The following is an 18,286-nucleotide window of genomic DNA, read 5'->3' on the forward strand; positions in this document are numbered from 1 at the left end:
TTCATTTACATTATATCTGATATGCAGATTCTCCTGTTCTGTGTTGGTAGATTAATTTAATTGTTCTAGCATGTCTTTCTTGAGGCTTCTGGATCTCTCTGCACTTTTACCTTTTATTATGGTTGAAAAATTGATGGAGAATTCTACATAGTGCGTTGAAAAGCACTTTAGGAATGAATTAGAGGGACCCTTGAATACTGAAAAAGGTTACAAATGGTGGTCCTAGAGGTTCTTTTCTTTATATTTTTTAGAGCTTTTCTTTTCTGATTCTTCTTTTTGAAGAACTCCTTTTAGGGTTTGAGGGGAACTAGTTTTATTGGAAGGGGTGTTATTGTAACGGACCAAGCCCATCGTTAGCGGATATTGTCCTCTTTGGGTTTTCCCTTTCCGGCTTTCCTTTAAGGTTTTTCAAAACACATCTACTAGGGAGAGGTATTCACGCCCTTATAAAGGAAGAGCCTTGTAGTTTTATTGGAAGGGGGTGTTATTGTAACGGCCCAAGCCCACCGTTAGCAGATATTGTCCTCTCTAAGTTTTCCCTTAAAGTCTTAAAAATGCATTTACTAGGAAGAGGTTTCCACACTTTTATAAAGAAAGAGCCTTGTAGTTTTATTGGAAGGGGGTGTTATTGTAATGGCTGAAGTCCACCACTAGCAGATAATGTCTTCTTTGTGTTTTCCCTTTCGGGCTTTCTCTGAAGATTTTTAAAACGTGTTTACTAGGAGAGGTTTCCACACCCTTATAAAAAATGCTTCGTTTTTCTCTCCAACAAATGTTACATCGGACCGTTATGGATTGTTGTGTGGGAGAGTTGGGAAGGCATCACAATCAGCATAAACCCAAGTGGTTGAAAAAGTAATAGCACTTCAAAGTTGATGGGCACCGCACCCAACTTTCTTCTTGACCCACCAAACCAAAACCTCCCACTTATTAAATGGGAACAATGTTTTCTCACCTCACCTTTCCAAGATCATATTGCCAAGAAACAGCCAATAACTTTTGAGCTATATTATGTTACTCTCTTCTTCTGATCTTTCGAGTTGGTTTCCGGGGAATTGTTGGGAGAACGTATTCGAGGAGGGAGGTTAATTGCCACGGGATTAGATATATGAGATAGAACAAAAGAGTTATGATTATACAACCGTTCAGGTATCAGTGTGGTGGTCACATTGAATAATTTTTTGTCCTCTTGAGATAGTAGGAGATATTTGGATAACGGGGCGTGAGGACTCGTTACGAGTATTTATTATTATACTTAACGCAAGCACCACTTAGGTCATAATATCTTTCTCGGACAATAGTCGAATAACAAAAGTATGAGGGGAGGGGGGTTGATGCATCTCGTTGGGCATGGGGAAACATTGAGAACCAAAATATCTTTCTTCGAAGCCATTTCTTGTCCTGTCCCCCCCCCCCCCCCCCCGACCCGGCATCATGCTTCGCTTTCGGGGATTTGGAAGAGAAATATGATTGAATAATGTCCGGGATCGATCGTAAAAAAGTCTCGAGATTAAAGCTTCTTATTATTATTATATGTTTCATGCTTGGTAGCGTAATACATTCTGTGGATAAGATCACTATTTTTATTGAAGTCAGGTTCTTTAAACCATCCAATGGGCCAAGGCATGGGCTTTTTTTGAAGATTGGGCCAATGCATGGGCTTTTTGAAGATTGGGCCGCCCAATTCTAAGAAACTTTTTGATTTGGGCCTAAGCCCTTCATAATCTATATTTTTTTATTTTCTATTTTTTCTAAAAATAATTTTGTTTCATCTTTAAACTATTTTAAATATATTTTTTTTAATTTAAAGAAGAGATTTGTTTTTATATATAGGTTTTATTTCAATAAATATCATATTTCTTTTGTTTCTTATACTTTAATTACATTTATAAAATTTATATTTTATTGGAAAACTTAATTTAATATGACCATATATATTATTAAAATTCAACCGAAATTAAATGTCATTAAATATTTAGGGCCACACATAGGCCATTTAATTCTATATCTATATATATATAGGGGTTGAAACAAGGAAAATGATTTTTCTAAATAAATAAACAAAATAATCTCTGAAATTTAATTATCCCACAAATAATTGATTATAAATATATTTAAGAGCAGACCAATGTGAATATAGCTCAATTTATATACTCAATTTACATAAAACATATTTTTTCGATCAAATTGTTGTAAATAAAAGAAACATATATAAAATATTTATGAAATCTATAAAAAGATAATTATTATCATACTTTTTTTTTAATGAAACCATTAATATTTTATATTAAAAATAAACTTATATTTTTTTTTTTTAAGAACTAAAAAAAATAAGAATGTTTTTTTTTATAAACAAAACACTAATAATTTGTATATAAAAAGTAAAAATATTTTTGAAAAAAATTAAAAATATTATTATTAATTTAACTATGGCAGAATTATTCGAAGGATTTCAGTTGTAACGTTGCGTACGTTTTTTATTTTCTATTCACTCTAGATCTTCTCTGGTCGACCCAATCATGATATTAATGGATCAAACCTTTTCTCGAAAAACACCAGATCCCGAGAAGAGTTGAAGATGGTGCAAGATTGAATTCTCTTACTTTACTCCGAATGTAAGCTTAGCCGCCTTTTACTTACTACATAAGGCATAAACGAAGTCAACTGATTTACCTTCATTCAACAGATTTGTGGTTGAGTCAATAATATGCTCTGGTTCGGAAATCTTTTCTCTCCGTCGACCCCTTGAAATATATATATATATATATATATGTATGTATTGAGGTAAGAGTAAAATAATAAAAAAGAAATAAATAAAAGAAATAGTGAGAAGTTGAGAACCATTTAATATATATATTTAAACAATTAATTTTTGAGTACAAAAGTGTCGAAAATAGGTTTGTAAAGAAGTGTACGAGCATAGGCTCATGCAATGCACGTACGTTTGTAGATGACCGTCGATTCATGATCAGACGGCGGTGGTTGTCTCTGCATTTTTTTCTTCCTCAAAATTTTGTTGAAATGAAAAGAAACAATAACAGCCGTTCCGAAGGATCATATTGATATTCATAGGCCCACGCGAATTGTTCTAATTTCTTCCTAATTTTACGATTTCAAACGGAATTTCACGCTGAATTATTCCCGATTTTCATTTCTCATGCCTACTTTTGCTTCCAGATTCCTCAATGACACGGTGAAATCTCATTCATTTCCCTCTCTCTTTCTCTTTCTTTAATCATCTATTCGATTCACTATTATGCATTTCCTTCCCCTGATTTTCTCATTTCTTGTGTTTGCCCCTTTCGCTATGGATTTTAGCTTCACGAGCGGTCGATTCCTTGAGTCTTGATCGTATTGGTGTATCATTGTGGAGGATCTTCTTACAGGTCTGGAAATTTCTCTCGTCTTCTTACATGCCGATTTTTGGTAGTTGCGATGTAGGATTCCCTCTTAGTTTAATGTTTTTTTTGTCTTCGGGGGAGGGATTCTGCGTTGTTTTTTTGCCTTCCACAACTTTTTGGGACCTGTTGATGGAATTTTGAGAATTCCTGTTACTTTGTTTCCGTCAGAGGTCGAATCTGTGGGCCTGATGCTTGTATATTATATGCGACTACTTCTGTCTGTATTCTTTTGATAGTCTGTGTGGATTAATTTGCTTCTTTAATACTTCTCGAGTATTAAAACAGTGGAGTGGGTCTCTGATTTATGAATTTAAAATTTGCTTGTTTTGATTTATGCTGTGTTTTCTTTTGTGTGTGGGGAATGTCGGGATTTTAGAGCTTAAAATCCCTGAAGATGGCTTCTGGGAGTAACACGGACATGCTGCCCATACTGAATGATGGTCACCAGGTGCCCCTTGGAAATTTTGAAGATAATTTGCGGACTGAGCTTGAACTACTTCTGAGAGAAAATTCCAATCAATCAGTAACAGGGCGAGATGGAGATCTGAATATTTACAGGAGTGGTAGTGCTCCCCCAACAGTTGAGGGATCATTAAATGCTGTGGGAAGTCTGTTTACAAGCTCTTATTATAGTGAGTTGAATGCTAAGAGTAGTACTAATGATAGGGTTTTATCTGAGGATGAGATTCGTTCACACCCGGATTATCTTTCTTACTATTACTCGAATGATTATATCAATCCAAGACTCCCTCCACCTTTAGTATCAAAAGAGGACTGGCGTGTTGCGCAGCGGTTTCAGGGAAGTGGGTCTTCGTTGGGGCGACAGGAGGATTGGAACTGGAAGAAGTTAGTAGATGGTAATACAAGTTCATCATTGTTCTCTATGCAGCCTGGCAGTTCTGTACAGCGGGCAGAAAAGAATAGTAGTAATGTAATGGAGTTTGGGGGTGCTAATGGAAAAAATGTCTCCAGGAACGCTCTATCGGAGTGGCACGACAGAGGTAGGGACGGTTTAGTTGGATCATGTGGCGATGGACTTGGACTTGGTGCAAGACGAAGGAGTTTTGCTGATATTGTCCAGGTAACTGATCTAACTATTTTACACTGTATCTAGCTTGGCCCCTATCATGTTGTATTTTCTGCAAATTTTTAAGTGAACCCGCTTGTGGTTATCTTAGATATATACAATATTGTCGCGTGTCATATAGCAGATTTCTTTTCTTATTTAGGGATATGACATGGAGTTCATTCTTTAACTTATTTCTCCTAAGCTGCGACGATTTTTTTTTTTTTTTGTTATATTACTTTGGTTCAATACTTGTAGTCACCTTGGTTTGGCTAGTGATCTCTCTAAATTGGACTTGTCTTCTCATTTTTGTTAGATATGGTCCCTACATTATGTTTGTTTAGTTCTGGCGTTCTATTTGTTCTGATGATACTAGTCTATATTACCATGTTCATAGCTCGTGTTTCTTTTAGTTTTCCTTTTTTTCAGCTTCGGTTAGAATTAGTTTTATAGGTGAATGCATGTCTTCAGAACCATCTTACAGATCTTGGTGTCATAATAAAGCAGCTTTCTCCTTGTTGGGTAGGCAGAGATTTCTTTAATTTAATGCATTAAAGATTAATAGATAATATCCTGCAGGAGGGACTTGGTGAATCTGCTTCCTTGTCTGGCCAATTGTCACGCCCTGCGAGTCATAATTCTTTTGGGGATGTTGACACTATGGGAATGACTGATATAAAGCCACTAGGATTATGTAATGGGGTGGGGGGTTCTATTGAGGATTTGCTTAACTCAGGTCCCCCTGGCTTTGTTGGAGTTCAGAGTCATAACAAAGCAATTTCTCATTCCTTTCTGAATCCTAATTGTTCGGCTCTTTCGAGGAGCACGACTCCTGAACCACAGCTAGTTGGAAGGTCTTCAAGTTCTGGTCTACCTCCTGTTGGCAGTAGGGTTTTCCCTGTAGAAAAGAAGAATATAACTGTGTTCAAGGTCCAAAATGGTCATTCTGCTGGGTTTACCGAACCGCCTGACATATCTGGTCTACACCTGTCGTCAATTAGACCTGAAGATGGAGTTAATGGGGTCCAATCTCGACTTCATCTGGATCATGGTGAACAGTCTGATTTTCTGATCAACATGTCCAATGGTATTCACACACGTACTCTGCCTGAGTTTAGTGACAAAAATCTCTCACAACCTAGTGATAATATTGAGCTAGCAAGGAAAAGTGGGATTGTAATGAACCTGAGAGCGCCTACGATGCATTCTCACGATAATGTAAACTTTCCCAAAAGAACTTCTTCTTCTACCAGTCTATACTCCAAAGCAAATTCGTCAGGCTTTGGAAGCAAGGAAGGGCCTACTATACACCTTCAAAATCCAAACCTTCAGAGTATGGATTTGGCTGGATATACGTCTGGTGACCTTGCTATAAACATGAATCATAATTCTGCTCTAAATAGTTACGGAACATCTGATCATATTAAGCTGCCATCGGGAACTTCTGATCGTGCAGTCCATGCTGGTTCTAGTTTGCAGTCCCATAATTACTATGGGATTACTCAAGGAGACTTGCAAGGCCTTCGAAGTGCCTATCTTGAAACCTTGCTTGCCCAACAAAAGCAGCACTACGAGTTGTCACTTTCAGGTAATTCAAGTGTTTATAATCCCAGATTGTATGCAAATACTCTATATGGTTCTGGCATCCCATATTTGGCGGACCAAGTATTGGATTCTGGTCTTTCGTCTGTTGGACACGGAGGTACAATGCTGCAGAATGAACGAATCTTGCGCTTTAATTCACTGATGAGGAATTCAATAGGAGCCCAGGGGTCTTGGCAGCCGGATATCAGCAGTAGTGTAGATGAAAGTTTTCCATCCACTTTATTGGATGAGTTCAAAAGCAACAAGACTAGATCTTTTGAGCTTTCAGACATTGTTGATCATGTCATTGAATTCAGGTGCGCATGATCTATTGGTGTTCTTTTACATGTATTATTCTTAGGGTATTATTTAATTATACTATTTTTATAATTTTTCCTAATTCATGGTATGCCTATTTTGTGTAGTATGGATCAATATGGAAGTCGTTTTATCCAGCAAAAGCTAGAAACTGCCAATGTGGTGGAGAAGACAAAGATATTTCCCGAGATAATTCCACATGCTCGTACCTTGATGACCGATGTCTTCGGAAATTATGTCATTCAGAAAGTAAATGCTTTTGAATTTAGATGTATCTTCAATGGCTTGGTATATTAAAATCTCGAGTTGATTGATTATTCATCGGTGCAGTTTTTCGAACATGGTACTGAAAGTCAAAGGAAGGAGTTAGCTGACCAAGTTTCAGGACATGTTTTGCCTCTTAGTCTTCAAATGTATGGATGCAGAGTGATTCAGAAGGTTCTTTCTCGACTCTCTCCTGCTTATGAATGTTTATTCAATCAGCAATGAGCATTATTGTTGGGTGGATTTTGTCCTTGTTTATGAACACCTCCGCTGTTCTATTGGGAAAATGAGATGCACTTGTCATTAAGAACATCTGATGATAAATTACCTTGTATTTTCCTCTTCTACTTTATCCATTATGAACCAAATGAGACAGTGATGCTTTATAAAGAGAGAAAAAAAAAATATTTATGCAGGCTTTGGAGGTAGTTGGTTCGGATCAACAGGCTCAAATGGTTGCCGAGCTTGATGGTTCGGTAATGAAATGTGTTCGTGATCAGAACGGAAATCATGTTATTCAGAAATGTATCGAGTGCGTCCCTCAAGATAGAATCCAGTTTATCATATCATCATTTTATGGCCAAGTTCTGGCACTATCCACTCATCCATATGGCTGCCGTGTTATTCAGGTAACTGGTTTGTTTCTCCTGTACATTTTTATTTGTAGAAAATATACAATATAGATTGATCTCCATTCTTGATGTTTGTAGAGGGTATTAGAACACTGCAATGATTTGAATACACAACAAATTATCATGGATGAAATCATGCAATCCGTTTGCCTCCTGTCACAAGATCAGTATGGAAATTATGTTATTCAGGTAAACAAATTATGCGAAATAGTCAATTTGTGTATATATGTACAAATGTACGCGTCAATATATTGCTCGTTTGTCAAGAAATTAGTTGATTCATCTGACTATTTGTGTGATTTTTTAGTTGCAATGCAACTACTTTCTATGTTTTTTAGAATAGGGTCGAGGGGAAACTGATTGTTCTGTTCATCATATCTAAAGAAGACTATATTGTCAATGATCATTGTTGCTTTTTATTATATCTCTGTACCAATTCTGTGCCCTTATTTTGTAGCATGTACTTCAATTCGGTAAACCGCACGAGCGGTCTGCTATTATAAGTAAGCTTGCAGGACAGATTGTAAAGATGAGTCAACAGAAGTTTGCTTCTAATGTTGTGGAGAAGTGTTTAACATTTGGCAGTCCTGAGGAACGTCAACTACTAATTAACGAGATTCTTGGTTCTACTGATGAGAATGAGCCCTTGCAGGTCTGTTGAATACTTTCTCATCTTTAAATTCTCGTGTGTACCTGCCTAGGATCATGCAAGAGAAGCATAACATGCTGTGTTTTTCACTTTAAAGTCGAGCTTTTGCGAAGACACTCTAACTTCAACATACATGCCTTAATACCTGTATCTTAACATGTTCAATAAATAGGAAGAAATATTCCACTTTTACGACAATTGGGTGTATTTCGTATTATAGTTAAGAGATCATATATAGTAATTTTATAGAAACGAAAGTTCTTGGTGCTGGTAGGATGATCAGCAGTAACAGGCAATGCTTGTATAAATTTACAAATAATTGGTCTGATAAAATGATATGTTACAGGCAATGATGAAGGATCCGTTTGGGAACTACGTTGTCCAAAAGGTTCTAGAGTCGTGTGATGACCATAGTCTTGAATTAATTCTCTCTCGTATCAGGGTTCACTTGAACTCCCTCAAGAGGTATACTTACGGTAAACATATCGTATCTCGAGTTGAAAAGCTCATCACAACAGGAGGTGAGAGACGTAGCACTTCTCTTACACTCATAATTCTGGATATCTTTAGTGTGATCACCACAGATCGTGATAAACTTGCCTGTCGTTTGCAGAAAGGAGAATTGGACAGTCGGCGTCGGCGTCTTCCTTCTCATCCTCCCGGTAGAGCAGTTTTCGGATTGCAGCAAGGTCAGGTCAGTCTCCAGCTGCCTTGATCAAAAAGAATTCCAGTTCATTTTCTTGCTGTTGCAGTGACAGAGGTGAAAGGTTAGAGATTTATGTTTCAGCTGACAGAATAACAGTAATTTGTAAATAAACAAAAAGTATTTAAAGGCAGAGGTAATGGAAGAGGGAGGGGCGGGGAAGAAAGAAGTGTCGTTGTAAATGAGAATAAGAAGAATATTGGAGAAAGAGTGTATATTTTGCGACCCTCACTTTCTCGGAATTTGCAGATAGAGAGAATTAAGTTTTAATATATAATGTATTATGTAAAGCTAAACCCCCAAATGTAAATGACTGAAGTAAAGAAGCTAATATATTATATAACATCTATCTATCTATTTATCTATATATATCTCATTGCTGTAGCAGAAAGTTATCTGATGGGGCTAAGAACACTAAACAGATATCATCACTAAGGAATGATTTTAAACGTTTTAAGATGAGATGAAACAGCAAATGAATGTGCTTCTCTCCCTTTATATGAAATAATAAGAAAGGGCAATCTCATTGCTGTAGCAGAAAGTTATCTGATGGGGCTAAGAACACTAAACAGATATCATCACTAAGGAATGATTTTAAACGTTTTAAGATGAGATGAAACAGCAAATGAATGTGTTTCTCTCCCTTTATATGAAATAATAAGAAAGGGCCAGAAACAGAGAAAGAAAGCCAAACATAACAGGGAAAAAGGAAAGAACTACAAAATAAAAAATCCACCCACCCCAACTCATATGGGATCTCACAATCCACCCAACTCATATGGGATCTCACAATCCACCCCCTTCAGGGCCAGCGTCATTCTCCTCTCCCATTAATATGGGACCTCCAATCCACCCTCCTTTGGACCCAGCGTTCTTGTTGACACATCCTTTGGTGTCCACCCTTCTTTGGGGCCTAGCGTCCTCACTGGCACATTGCCTGTGTCCACTCTTCTTCGTGGCCCAGCCTCCTCGCTAGCACTGGTGTCCACCCTCCTTCGTGGCCCAGCCTCCTCGCTAGCACTGGTGTCCACCCTCCTTCGGGGTTCAGCCTCCTCGCTAGCACTGGTGTCCACCCTCCTTCGGGGTTCAGCCTCCTCGCTAGCACTGGTGTCCACCCTCCTTTAGGGTTCAGCCTCCTCGACGACACATCGCCCGGTGTCTAGCTCTAATACCATTTGTAACAGCCCAAGCTCACCGCTAGCAGATATTGTCCTCTTTGGGCTTTCCCATCACCCCCCATTGGGGTTCCGCCTCCTCGCTAACACATCACATAGTGTCTGGCTCTAATACCATTTGTAACAGCTCAAGCTCACCGCTAGCCAACATTATCCTCTTTGAGTGTTCCCTTTCGGGGTTCCCCTTAAAGTTTTTAAAACGTGTCTGCTAGACCTCTAAAAACCCCAAACCTCCAAAATGTTATGTCAAAAAGAGAGAGTATAAAAACTACCCTATTTCTAGACAACTAGAGCAGTCTACGCTCTACCAAAGAGTTCCCCCTATCTCCAAAATGTTAAAGATTTAGTCATAAAATGTCATAGTTTTCATATAAAATCAAAGATAAACTACAAGTTTTCATATAAAATCAAAGATAAACTACAAGTTTTCATATAAAATCAAAGATAAACTAGAAGAATCTAAGTTATGTCAAAAAGAGAGAGTATGGTATACCAGGCTAACAGTAGAGTGGAGCATTAACACTTAGGAATTTCCCTTTCATCTCCATCTGCAGCATCCAAATCCAAGTCCAAATCCAAGTCCACCAGACCTTCTCGATGAGCAAGACCATTACCAAACCTCCTGTTCTTCAAAATCACTTCAGATTCCTTCATCAGATTGATATACTTTCGCCTAATTCTCAATATAGGGTGTCTCTCAATAGAAGCTTTATCACAATAAGCCTCTTTAAGAATAGCAGTACAAGTCTTGTTTCTTAAAGACAAGTAAAACATGTGAGGATGTCTCTCAAATGCCTTATGAACCTTCTGAGGCAAACCCATATGCTTTTTAAGGCACAGAAGCTTCTTCCTCTCTGCTGAATGTTCCACAAATAAACTAAGCAATTCATGAAGAAAACCCACCAATCTTTTCTCTGATATATCACTATTTGGATCCAAATGTGAAAAATCTTCATAGGGAGATACATAAGGAAGCTTTTGAAACTCCATTAACCAGTCCTCAATCTTCCTCCTCAACCTTAAGCCCTTTGAGGGGAAGAGTGGGAATTCAAGTGCTTCCATTGTTCCACAAGAATAAACACCTTTTTTAATGGCGTTTTTCTGCATCACAGACATGAACTTCTCATCACATTCCACAGCTAATCCTTCTAATTTATCTTCCATTGTAACTAACTTAAAAGACCCATCAAGATTAACTTCTGGATTTTGCAAAAATTCATCAGGAATCCCTAAATACCATTGCATACCTTGGATTATCTTCAATGGCAGAACGTTATTCTTACTCATCAGTATGAACTTCTTCAACCTGCATATCAAATCCTCCCTGCAATTCTGATAAACCCTTTTCTCTTCTTCATCAATCTCAGCAGCTTTTGGGGTCAATCTGAACCAAGGATGATTGTATAGAGGACCTGTGAACTCTTCAAAAATTGATGGGTACAACCTTAGAAACCTCGAAACCCTCATCGACACACCCATTTCGAGCCCTCGCTTAGAAACGGCAGAGATTGGGATGCACCCATTTGGGTCTTGGGCGATGCAGTTTTTGAAAGAGATGACGGATTTGAGTTGGATGGAGTTGAGGATATGCTCGATGGAATCGTAATACGAATCTTTCTTCCATTTCATGTAGACATCGACATAGCCGGACTTCTGTGTGAAGGTATAAGGAGGATTCGCGAAGGGGAAACAGAGGGATAGAAGGGGGTTTTGGCGGCTTTTTTGAAGGATTTTGGAGGCGGGTAGTTTGTTGAGGAACATCGCTTTGAGGTCTTCGCCACTGCAAAAGCTGATGGAAATGGTAAGAAATAAGAATCGGCTACGACCCTCGATGTTTTGGTTTTGGAAAACAAGCTTCCTTTTAAAAATCGCATCTTTTGACTTGGGATTCAAATTACAATTTTACCCTTGGAACTTTTTTTTTTTTTTTTTCAACTTTTTAGAAATAACCTCATTTTCAAAAGTTGAAAGAAGACCACTCAACCCATATATATATATATTTTTTTTAGGAATTTCACTTCTTTCAATTTGAAACTTAAATCGAAATCACGGTAATTGGACAAGAAGGCATCACGATGATAATTCGACTAATGTTCTACAACTAATGATGAACAAATATGAGTATTTTTTAAACTAAGCGCAACTTTACAGGAGTTTTCTTTAGAAAGGAAATACGTAAGGAGCAAATCAATCTATAATACACTACAACATCTATTCAAATGGAATAATCGTCTAAGTTTAGTTTTCTTACTCATTCTAAAAGTGAACGTAAAGTTCCCACTAGCCTTCTCTTATTTATTACTTGTCTACTATTTAGGCAAAATACTATTTCCCATTCTTATTAAGAATAGGGAAGAAACAAAAAAATGACTAAATAGGAACAAGAGGGATCCACAGAAGATACTTCTCCTTCCCATTTTTCAGAAGAAAAGAAGGATCCAGACAAAATCAATGAAACGGAAGAAGAGATCGAGTGAATGGAAAGAAAAAAACAAAGGAAGTATTATTCGAGTAGGTCATAATACAATGTACAAAATTAGGGTGGTTTAAAATATAATCTTGAATTCTCAGCAAATTTACAGGGCAGGACTCTCCCTAGAGCCGGAAAGTGAGGCAAAAAGCAAACAAAAATATGATGGATAATAATAATAATAATAATAAATAATAGTAACAGTAATAATAAATAATTAATGTGCAAATATTTACAGAAGAAATGAAGTAGTGAGGTATCCATCAGCAATCATCAGCCTTTGAAGAGGAAGAAAACCCAGAAACTATCAACCATTTTTCTATAATAACCCTAACCACTCCGTGTGTAAGGAAGAAGCTTTAAACTCAAAAGTTCCACCATTTCTTCTTCTTCTTCGCGTACGAAGTTGGGATTTCTGAAAATCAAATAATCTCTTCTTTTTAACTTCTTTAAACATAGCTTCACTCGTTTCCGTACTCGAAAAAAATTGTTACTTGGTTGTTATTTAAATTACGTTCGGGTTAACCTAACGAGACATACAACATACACTACACGTTCAACCGTTACGAAAAAAAAAATTACCTCCTTCAGGATAAATTGAATTATAGTGCACCTCAGCCCAAAAACTCAAGAAAATAACTGCACAAGCCAAGAAGTTCATAAGCCTCCTCCTGTGAAGGGGGGGGGAAACTTGAAAGAGAATACAAAAGTTTCAGTGTGTTGAAAAGAAATCAGTCTAGGAATCTTACTTCGTTTGGACTTTTGAACTTTTGGAAGTATTTCAATAGAACATGTATCCTTGAATGAAGTTATCACAAATATCTTAACTCCAAACTGCAAAAAAATGCAACAGTTGCTTCTCATGCTCGTATTCGATACAAGTTACCAAAAAATATTGTATTTTCTTAACTTTCAGACATTAGACTTAGATTTTTCTAATTCTTCTGGTATCTAAACCCACATTCCATGCTCAAATATTATAATCCACAATGAGAAGGAAATATGGCAATACCCAATCTGCAGCAGCTTGTAGTGTAACATGATCGCCCCATTCCCCTTTCCTGGTTCGTTTCAATAATAAGAGATGAGCATCCAAGTTGATAAAACCTAAATACTAACAATAATTAAAAGAAACAGGATATGATTACTTGCTCATCTTCTTCAGATACTCGTCATAGGCCATTGGAACATAACCCTCGTATATTTCTCGATAAAACTTTAGCTGATGGCATCAATAAAGTGAAAATGGTTTCAACGCATTAATACGGGGTAACTCTGGTGTCAAACCTACATGTATATCATGCATTGGGACAGTAAAGTCATACCTGTGCTATAATTTGTTCTCTCACAACATCATGGTGCTCAGGAGACCGATATAGTTGATCTGATAGAGCACGAAACTGAAGTGATGATGCATCAGTTCAGGCCAATCCAACAAGAGCTTATTAAACAAAACATAAACTACAACAGAGAGCATCTAAATGAATTGTTAAATAATCACAACCTGACAGTTGCCATCTCCTTGAATCTTGTTCTCGATCAGCTCATACAACTGCAATCTAGAAAAGGCCAGAATGTTCAAATATCAGACGCTTACATCATATGCATCAAATAAATAACGGTAATCCATGAACTAGATGTTTCAACCTAAGCTTTTATCACAGAAAATGAAGGAACAGAAGACTAGCAAAACAAGTTAACAGCATAGACTACGTGCACTAAAAGCAAGATATGTTTACAGCATTTAGTATATGCGCTGAGAAACTGCACAAACAAAAGCAAAATCTGAAACTCTCAAGTCTTCCCCTAAACTCCTTGAAAGGAAATTTCTTTGCATGGCCAAAAAGGGAAACTTCATGAATCAATGGCCAACTTCTAACAATGCACTGACGAGAAGGGGAAAATCTACCAGCTGTGAAGAAACTAAAGCAAAAAACTTCGTGCATGAATCAAAATTTTGTAAGAAGTCACCAGACGCAAGGTTGGCTAAGCTACCACTAATTCTTCGAATATTTTCTCTGAATAATTTAAACATGAGCTCATTTTCTTATATGAAGTAAATTTTCAGACGCAAAACGTTTGGTTCCCATCTTAGACATTACAAAAGCAGCATCCACTATATGATTCATTGTTCAAATACGTTAAATGCAAAACTGATGATGCAACATGTTCACGACCTTTCAAGGAGTCGTTGATGATCTGACATCTCTTCATCAGCAGAAGGTATCTTCTCAATGGTCTTGGGAACATGCTGCAACAGAACAGAAAATACAACTGGATTTTAAGTTCAAGAAATACTGAATTATTATATACAGTCTACGGAAGAATTTACACTTTCTAGAAATAGCTCCTCATTAGCCTTGAGCTTAGAAAATCAGGCATCGAAGTCTTCATTATTTCGGTAGTAAAACATTGATTATTTTTAGAGCAATAAGAGGGAAGCATCAGTAATAGAATTAAAAACGATCATTTAATTGGAGCTTCCTATTGTTCAAACTTCCATAAGTTATATCCATTTAGGGGAGATGGAAGAGTTAAATTAGTTGTTCATTCAATCTAGTACCATCTTTGGTCAATGGTAGACCCTAGAGGTCATTGCAAGTCTTCTAAGGGCCCTGGGCAGCTCTCTCTTCATTATTCCTTAGGAATGCTGATGTTCTTGGAAAGCATTATTCATAACTAGTTTATAGAATATGCGGACTAATCCAATTCCTTGTTGCAATTAACGAGAACGATTTTTTATTTTTTATTAGTCAGATTTATTTTCAGGGTATCAGTTTTCTTTCAAGATTCTAATTGGAGGCATTGGTTTGAGTAAGAAATATATGGGTAGAATGTGTCTTTTTGAGTTTGATGCCTCTTTGTCAAGATTGAATAATAAAGTATCCACTTTTGAACTTCTTGTTAATCGAGATTTAAAATAGACCCCCTAAGTTTTTTAACCAATATTAACACAGAAAACAAAATACGTCTAAGCTTCAAGAAAACAACTTGGACATAGAACAAGAAGCTAAGAAACTGATATAGCCAAACTCAAGATAAACTCATAATCAAAAGAAAGATAAAAGTATATATTATTGAATAACACAATCAACCAAGGAATTTTTCACGAAAGCTACGCACATACTTACCGGAACCGGAACGATTTGATTCAGTCTTTTGCCCACTTCACCATCAAGTGAAGACTCGTCCATTATTTCCAATGAATATGAAGAGCATTCATCCGCAAAAGGATTATCTACTGTGTTGTGGTGATATGAAGAGAGATTTCCCATTTTCTCCACCTCGTTGCCTCTCAGATCATCCGTCTCCCCAACTTTTATGTTGTTGCCAAGAGTTGTTTTCTGATCACCCTCAAGTCCTATTTATAAGGTCGAAAATTGATTAGGAAAAACTAAACGTGACAACAACCTGGAAGCAGAAACTACCAAATAACTGATGACTTATCACTACCAAAAGGGTCATGCCTAGACGAAGGGCCAAGCCAATCCTGTGCAAGAACAGATGCTTGCAGACGGTCTTCCCCAGAATCAGATACCCCAGAAAGCTCTATAGAATCAATTCTAGATATCTCTTCTTGAAAAGCGTGTGCAATAGCCTCATCATTCTCCAAATTCACAGTACACGGTTCACAATAACCTTCATTGACATATGCCACTTGACTATAACTCGGGTCAAATCTATATTCAGTAACAGTATTGCGAGAACTGTCATTTGTAAAGGTACAAACATCTAAAAGATGAAGGCCCCATCTCATGACATCAGGATCGACATCGTACGTTTCCATAACCCTGAAAAGCACACGATAAGCTTTGGGCACTCCTACATCTGATTGACCTAAGGAATACCCCCAATGGATAGATATAACTGAAATCAAGAGAGAGAAGATCATGACTGACAGTCATTCTTACCCACAAAAAGCGCCAAATATTCCAGAATATAAAAAATTAACAATCCAATATTTCCTGGAAAAACACAATCACCAAGAAAAATTCCACAGTTCAAACTCAAACCTGAAATACCATTTGTGCAATGTAAAACATATGATATATCCGGAAAAATTAACCAAAAAAAAAAAAAAAAAAAAAAAAGAAAAACAGTCGCAGTCTTAAAATTCCCAGGCCACCCGTGGGGGATGGAGCAGAAATTGCTAATATTTGCTTATTTGATCAAGAGAAGGATGAAGTTTCCTTAAAAAATAAAAAGGCATAAACACGAACAGAGAAGAACCCTAATTTGAAAAGCGATTTTCCAAGGCCAACAACTCCTCAAAATACAAACAAACCCAAAAATCAAGCAAGGAATACGAGAAGTCACGCAGAAGATCGAAACAAAAAGGCAAAATCGATTCACGAAATCAAAAGAACAATCACCAACCTGAGTATCCAAGGAATGACTTGCGGAAAAGGAAAGAAGAATCAAAGCGATAAGAAGAAACAAAAATGGAAAAGGTTTGTGTAGATACAAACAAAGAGCAAGAGGCAGTGGGCAACACAGATGATCAACCGTCGAACAAGTTCAAACCAATCCAGAAACGCAACGGAAAGGAATCAAACAAGAAAAACAAAGTGAATGGAGAATTGAGAATTGGGAATGAGAATGTGAGAAATTTGGAGTGTGTGTGTTCAAGCGTCCTTTCTTGAAAGTGGGGGAGCGTCGTCGTCACAGCCGCTGTTTTGGAACTTGAGAACCGCCCGTGTCCAGCGTCCGCTACTACCTACCGGCTGAACCGGTAAATCTGCCACGCGTCATTTTTATACTCTCTCCCCCACCATTAAAATTTTAATTAAGCTCTTATTTATTTATTTATTTAGATTTATTATCTTTTTTTATGTACGAGGTTTCACCAAACATCCAATAATAACTCCTTCGATTAATTCTAATATTTTGATTTTATAATAGAATTTATATATATAATTAAAAATTATTTAAAATTTATGTCTAATAAATCTCTAAATTTTAAATTAAATTTAAATTAAATATATTTATAAAATAATTATAAATACCCATTAGAATGAATAAAAGGAAAATTTTGAAATGTCATGTTGAATATTAGCTTTGATGGCTTTTAATTACAATTAATTATATAATTGATATTAAATGAATTAATTGAATAATTTTTAAAAAAAATACATTAAGAATAAGATGAAGCAAATAAAAATATACGTGCCCATAATTTATTGGTACATGAAGCTTAAATTTTTTGATTAACAAGACGTGAAAGCAAAATAAGTAAAATAAATTTCAATTAATTAAATTTAAGCTTTTGACTTTAAGAGGGTACAATGGTAATTTAACCAATAATTTTTCCCTCCAACAAAAATATTAAACATTAAAATAAATAAATATATATATATATTTGATGAAATAAACTCTAGAGATGCATTGACTTTATTATTATTCCATTTTTTAATATCCTAAATAATGGAACACCATTAAAGTCAAATCATGGAATGAATAATCATTTAATATTTTAAAAATTGATCTTATAAACACTATTTTTTATCCGTGATTTGCGAGAAAATGTGCTTTTACTGATATTTTAAAAAATCTCGTTAAATATTGAAAATTAAAAGGAAAAAATTGGAAATTTGAGTAACAATTTAAATGTTTTCTAAACAATAATGAGAATTATTATAAAGATAATATAAGAAAAAAATGATGAAAAAACAAGAAAAAATAAAATTAAAAAGCAAAAAAAAAAAAATAGTTACGAACGACTTCTAAATGTCTAAATGTTAGATGAACACGACTCTCCACAATGATATGATATTGTCCACTTTGAGCATAAGCTCTTATGGCTTTGCTTTGGGCTTCCCCAAAAGGCCTCGGGGAGAGTATTCTTTTATTATAAGCCTATGATCATTCTCTACCTTAGTCGATATTTGGACTTTCATCCAATAATATATAGAAAAAGTTATTGATGGCATAAACCTCACCTTTCATTGGGAATATTGTCACCCATTTCAGCAAAAACCTGATTCAAATGCCCAACACTAAGGTTTCAACAATAAGAAAGTGAAA

At 36.2% G+C, this 18,286-nt stretch overlaps 3 protein-coding genes across 5 annotated transcripts; 1 reads left to right on the forward strand and 2 right to left on the reverse strand.

Moving 5' to 3' along the window:
* Nucleotides 1-3,032: 3,032 nt before the first annotated feature.
* PUM4 (pumilio 4) lies at nucleotides 3,033-8,984 on the forward strand. 3 transcript variants are annotated; one of them, XM_023686155.2, is made up of 11 exons: nucleotides 3,033-3,193; nucleotides 3,319-3,386; nucleotides 3,778-4,482; nucleotides 5,047-6,368; nucleotides 6,477-6,618; nucleotides 6,700-6,807; nucleotides 7,050-7,262; nucleotides 7,344-7,454; nucleotides 7,723-7,917; nucleotides 8,261-8,435; nucleotides 8,528-8,984. In XM_023686155.2, exons 3-11 carry the CDS (start codon nucleotides 3,796-3,798, stop codon nucleotides 8,578-8,580), a joined length of 3,006 nt encoding a protein of 1,001 aa, XP_023541923.2. In that variant the 5' UTR covers nucleotides 3,033-3,193; nucleotides 3,319-3,386; nucleotides 3,778-3,795; the 3' UTR covers nucleotides 8,581-8,984. The 3 variants fall into 3 exon arrangements, with proteins under 3 accessions (XP_023541923.2, XP_023541922.2, XP_086982888.1); XM_023686154.2 differs by having other exon boundaries at nucleotides 8,261-8,984; XM_087126762.1 differs by lacking the exon at nucleotides 3,033-3,193 and having other exon boundaries at nucleotides 3,200-3,386; nucleotides 8,261-8,984.
* Nucleotides 8,985-10,285: 1,301 nt separating this feature from the next.
* WTF9 (Ubiquitin carboxyl-terminal hydrolase family protein) lies at nucleotides 10,286-11,581 on the reverse strand. The gene has a single exon (XM_023686160.2). It carries the CDS (start codon nucleotides 11,551-11,553, stop codon nucleotides 10,309-10,311), a length of 1,245 nt encoding a protein of 414 aa, XP_023541928.2. The 5' UTR covers nucleotides 11,554-11,581; the 3' UTR covers nucleotides 10,286-10,308.
* Nucleotides 11,582-12,334: 753 nt separating this feature from the next.
* LOC111801927 (OVARIAN TUMOR DOMAIN-containing deubiquitinating enzyme 9) lies at nucleotides 12,335-16,632 on the reverse strand. Its single transcript, XM_023686164.2, has 10 exons — nucleotides 15,716-16,632; nucleotides 15,394-15,623; nucleotides 14,440-14,513; nucleotides 13,767-13,821; nucleotides 13,588-13,662; nucleotides 13,411-13,484; nucleotides 13,275-13,323; nucleotides 13,012-13,096; nucleotides 12,845-12,901; nucleotides 12,335-12,677 (listed from the first exon to the last, which is right to left on the reverse strand). The coding sequence occupies exons 1-10, from the start codon at nucleotides 16,152-16,154 to the stop codon at nucleotides 12,628-12,630; spliced, it is 1,188 nt and encodes a 395-aa protein (XP_023541932.2). The 5' UTR covers nucleotides 16,155-16,632; the 3' UTR covers nucleotides 12,335-12,627.
* Between the last annotated feature and the right edge of the window lie 1,654 nt (nucleotides 16,633-18,286).

The sequence above is a fragment of the Cucurbita pepo genome, chromosome 9, assembly GCF_057944985.1.
Source record: "Cucurbita pepo subsp. pepo isolate OVF chromosome 9, ASM5794498v1, whole genome shotgun sequence".
In the NCBI taxonomy this organism is placed as follows: Eukaryota; Viridiplantae; Streptophyta; class Magnoliopsida; order Cucurbitales; family Cucurbitaceae; genus Cucurbita; species Cucurbita pepo.

Excerpts from the sequence above, each read along its gene's own strand:
- PUM4 (XM_023686154.2), top strand. The coding sequence starts at position 3,796 with ATGGCTTCTGGGAGTAACACGGACATGCTGCCCATACTGAATGATGGT. Across the intron at positions 6,808-7,049 it reads GATGCAGAGTGATTCAGAAG|GCTTTGGAGGTAGTTGGTTC; the intron begins GTTCTTTCTCGA and ends ATATTTATGCAG. Across the intron at positions 7,918-8,260 it reads ATGAGAATGAGCCCTTGCAG|GCAATGATGAAGGATCCGTT; the intron begins GTCTGTTGAATA and ends GATATGTTACAG.
- WTF9 (XM_023686160.2), bottom strand. The coding sequence starts at position 11,553 with ATGTTCCTCAACAAACTACCCGCCTCCAAAATCCTTCAAAAAAGCCGC.
- LOC111801927 (XM_023686164.2), bottom strand. The coding sequence starts at position 16,154 with ATGATCTTCTCTCTCTTGATTTCAGTTATATCTATCCATTGGGGGTAT. Across the intron at positions 12,902-13,011 it reads AGTTCAAAAGTCCAAACGAA|TTATTTTCTTGAGTTTTTGG; the intron begins GTAAGATTCCTA and ends TGGCTTGTGCAG. Across the intron at positions 12,678-12,844 it reads TTCAATTTATCCTGAAGGAG|AAATCCCAACTTCGTACGCG; the intron begins GTAATTTTTTTT and ends TTTGATTTTCAG.